General features: G+C 43.3%; 1 protein-coding gene across 1 annotated transcript; it reads right to left on the bottom strand.

Moving 5' to 3' along the window:
* Positions 1-815: 815 nt before the first annotated feature.
* Positions 816-2,452, bottom strand: LOC109872498 (claudin-4). Its single transcript, XM_020463757.2, has one exon. It carries the CDS (start codon positions 2,286-2,288, stop codon positions 1,641-1,643), a length of 648 nt encoding a protein of 215 aa, XP_020319346.1. The 5' UTR covers positions 2,289-2,452; the 3' UTR covers positions 816-1,640.
* Between the last annotated feature and the right edge of the window lie 2,033 nt (positions 2,453-4,485).

The following is a 4,485-nucleotide window of genomic DNA, read 5'->3' as shown; positions in this document are numbered from 1 at the left end:
AATATTCCAAACAATTTCAATTCAAGATCAATACTAATGGGTTGGAGTGAGTTTCATATTCTTCAGGCTACAAAATGGTTCCCAAAGATCCTGCTCTGCTATTTGACTAGGGAAATAATGTACGTTAGTTAATGCACGCAAAGCAACTTCCCTTAGGTTATGACTTATAGCCAGTCATTTAGATAGTACGTCGAAAGAAGAATACCTGAGAAATACACTGAGGGTACATGCTCCATGGCATACTGTAGACTGACCAGGTGAATCCAGGTGAAAGCTATGATCCTTTATTGATGGCAATCGTTAAATCCACTTCAAGCAGTATAAATGAAGGGGAGGAAACAGGTTAAATAAGGATTTTTAAGCCTTGAGGCAATTGAGACATGGATTGTGTATGTGTGCCATTCAGAGAGTGAATTGGCAAGACAAAATATTTAAGTGCCTTTGAACGAGGTATGAGGTAGGTGCCGGGCACACTGGTTTGGGTGTGTCAAGAACTGCAACGCTGCTGTGTTTTTCATGCTCAACGGTTTCTCTTGTGTATCAAAAATGGTCCACCACACAAAGTACATCCACCCAACTTGACACAACTGTGGGAAGCATTAGAGTCAACATGGGCCAGCATCCCTGTGGAATGCTTTCGACACCTTGTAGAGTCCATGCCCTGACGAATTGAGGCTGTTCTGAGGGCAAAAGGAGGTGTATGTTGTTTTTCGGGCATAGTTGAATATTTACTTGCCAGTTACATGTATCTAATAGAAATAGTGCTAAAATAAGTTTTCATGTTGAATGTGGTGTTGATGAATGAAAAAATCAAATTCATTTGAAAAATATTTATTTAGTTTCAAAACCATTTACTGTAACTCATACGTGTTTTAAAAAAGATGAATACAAATTAAAATATTAAAGGGAAACTTTATCTTTAGCCCTTAAATCTACTTATCCAGAGTCAGATGAAATCAAAGATACCATTTTCTGTCTCTGTGTGTACAGTATGAAGGAAGTTAGAGGCTTCCACAGCCAATAACAACTAGTGTTAGCTCAATTCATGGAAGTCTGTGTGTATCTGCTCGCATGCTATCAGATACTCATATTCTTTCAGTCATTGCGCTAAAGCTAGTTAGCAATTGCACTAGCACTAGTTAGCAACTTCCTTCAAATCACACGCAGAGACAAGTTCATATGAATTTGGGGAGGTAGATAAAAGGCCTCATTGCCAAAATCCCAAAGTATCCCTTTAACAATAACATGTATAAATAATAATGTACAACTGTAACAAACATGGCTGGGATAAAACAATTAACAAAACACACTGCCAAAAGGTGTAAAGGCACACACACACATATTTACACAAAAATACATACAAAACACACAAAACTGCAGACTACATGGGGTTGGTTTAAAGGAATTCAGTTCCTCTTTGGGTGTGATTCTCTTTCAATGTTAAGTTACATGGAATCTTTAGTCACTGTGGTTCTTTTCTTCGCTCATCACCAATAAATATCGTCCTCAAACCTTTGTAATACAGAAGCACCATAGTGACTCAGAATACACATATACACAGCTAGATCAGACAGTCTCTCATGGCAAACAGACGTATCTTCCTTTCTTCACTCCCTCCCTCTCTTCTCTCTTTTCCTCACTCAGACAAAGTCCTTTCCAGTGGACGTTGCTGAGGTCTCAGAGCGAGGAGCCTTGTTGTACTTGGCGGTGTAGGAACCCTCATCCTTCTTGGGGCAGTTGCAGCAGAGCAAACCCCCTCCAATCAGCAGCAGGGCAGCGGCCCCCCAGCCCACGTAGAGTGCCCCCCCCAGCTCCCTCTTCTGAGCGCTTACCAGGAGCGGGTTGTAGAAGTCCTGGATGATGCTGTGGGCCGTCCAGCAGACAGGGATCAGGCACAGAACTCCGGCAATGATGAACACCACCCCGGATGCCACACCCACTTTAGCCTTGGACGCCTCGTTATCCACACAGTTAGTGCACTTGCCCCCGGCTACGGCCAGCAGAATGGCAATAATGCCGGCGAGGATGGCAATGATGGTCAGAGCTCTGGCGGCCTGTAGGTCAGAGCTCAAGGCCAGCATGGAGTCGTAGACCTTACACTGCATCTGGCCCGTGCTCTGGACCACGCAGCTCATCCAGATACCCTCCCAGGAGGTCTGCGAGGTGACTATGTTACTGCCGATGAAGGCGGTGACCCTCCACATGGGCATGGCACAAACAATGATGGTCCCAATCCAGCCTATGATCCCAAGGGCAGTGCCCAGCATCTGTAGCCCAGCCGACACCATCTTAGATCCGGTTGGCGTTGGTTTGTCTGTGGATCTGAGTGAAACTGGACAGCCCTTTGTCTTCCTTTCTGTGTGATGTAGAGGTTATTTGTCTTCTCTCAGTCTAATCTGAATACAGTGGGTGGTTGTGTTTCTGTGTGTGCTGCTCTAGGTCTGAGTCCCAAGTGGGGAAGGACTACCAGGAGAACAGGTTCTTCTGACCTCCCCCTTCGGGAGGGAGGGAGGGGAAGGGCCGGGCTTGAAATCAGGTTTCTCTCGCTCTATCTCTCTTAAAGGTCTTCACTTCTACAGTATTTCAATTAAATGTTTCAAGTTTGCAATGACATGCATTTAAGTATTTATTTTGTTTTACTGGGGAGAAAATAAAATATTTGTATTTATTTGTATGTTTTGCTCACGTAATATAATTTAAAGTATGCAATTAAGGTGTCTGTAATATAATACATGTGGCAAAACAAATTAGAAATAAACGTTTGTAGATTCCCAAAATATTTACAATGGTGAGGGAGTGCCAAGACAGAGGCACGTTGGCTTCAACATAGAGCCCCCAATCAGTCATCTAGTGTACGTATATATAAATAATTTGTCGGGTCTAGGTCGGGTTCTCCTCAGGTCCATTCGGGTTCGGTTTTTATTGTTCCAGAGTCCGTTTGGGTCTGGGTCCCCTTAAAATTGTCAAAATGATTGGGTCCATTCGGATTTGGGTCTGAATGTCCTTGGGTCCGTTTAGGTTAGTTCCGGGCTCCAACTTTTGGAACCTAATCTCTCGCTCTCGCTCTCTCCAGGAGGCGCTGCCTGAGCCAGTGAGGAGGGTGCTTGAGCAGCCACTGAGGGAGGGGCCACACTTTGTGGCCCTGCTCTTTTCAATAGTATGTCCATCTCTGATAGCTACCCAGGAAAGGGCTGAAAATAGCCCATATTAATATATGTAGCCTTAGAAATAAGGTTCATGGAATCAATAACTTGCTAACATCAGATAACATTCATACATTAGCCATTTCTGAGACTCACTTAGATAATTAATTTGATGATGCATCAATAGCAATACAATAATATAACATTTATAGAAGAGACAGAAATGCTTATGGGGGAGGTGTTGCTGTATATATTCCGAGCCATATCCCTGTCATGCTTAGAGAAGATCTTATGTCAAGGGTTATTGAAGTGTTGTGGTTGCAGGTTCACTTGGCACATCTAAAGCCTTTGCTTTTGGATGTTGCTATAGGCCACCAAGTGCTAACAGTCAATATCTAAATAATATGTGTGAAATGTTTGATAGTGTATGTGATGTCAACAGAGAGGACTACTTTCTTGGGGACCTAGTTTTGTCTAATCTTGATTATTGTCTAGTCGTGTGGTCCAGTGCGGCAAGGAAAGATCTAGTTAATTAAGCTGCAGCTGTCCCAGAAAAAGAGTGTCATTTTTTACTCTTAATTATAATCAGAGGGCTGATATAAATACTATGAGTGCCAGTCTCTCTTGGCTAAGAGTTGAGGAGAGACTGACTGCATCACTTCTTCTTTTTTATAAGAAACATTAATGTGTTGAAAATACCAAATTATTTTTTATTTATTTTTATTTTACCTTTATTTAACCAGGCAAGTCAGTTAAGAACACATTCTTATTTTCAATGACGGCCTGGGAACAGTGGGTTAACTGCCTGTTCAGGGGCAGAACGACAGATTTGTACCTTGTCAGCTCGGGGGTTTGAACTCGGAACCTTCCGGTTACTAGTCCAATGCTCTAACCACTAGGCTACGCTGCCGCCCCAAACTGCCGCCCCAGTTTGCATTGTGACCTTACACACAGCTCTGACACACACACTTATCCCACCAGACATGCCACCAGAGGTCTTTTCACAGTCTCCAAATCCAGAATAAATTCAAGAAAGTGTACAGTATTATATAGAGCCAGACTTCCCTGCCACCGACACGCACCTATTACAACTATCAGACATACAGCCTGGAATTTCTAAATTCTAAAACCCAGGTCTAATGATGCCTATGGGTAACACGACACTTCCTCTTCCTTTTCTCTCTACCTCTCCCTCCTCCTCTCTTGCTTAACTTTAGTGACAGGGGAGGGGAGGGATGAGGGGAGGGGGAGGGGTTGTCACCAAGCGACGGTTAGTGAGTCACTCTCCTCCAAATACTAGTCCCTCTGACAAACACCTAATATGGTCACCATCCACTCACTG

Source organism: Oncorhynchus kisutch, linkage group LG28 (genome assembly GCF_002021735.2).
Source record: "Oncorhynchus kisutch isolate 150728-3 linkage group LG28, Okis_V2, whole genome shotgun sequence".
NCBI classification, from domain to species: domain Eukaryota; kingdom Metazoa; phylum Chordata; class Actinopteri; order Salmoniformes; family Salmonidae; genus Oncorhynchus; species Oncorhynchus kisutch.
The sequence above is the reverse complement of the archived record's forward strand: the minus strand, read 5'-3'. Positions and strand labels throughout refer to the sequence as shown.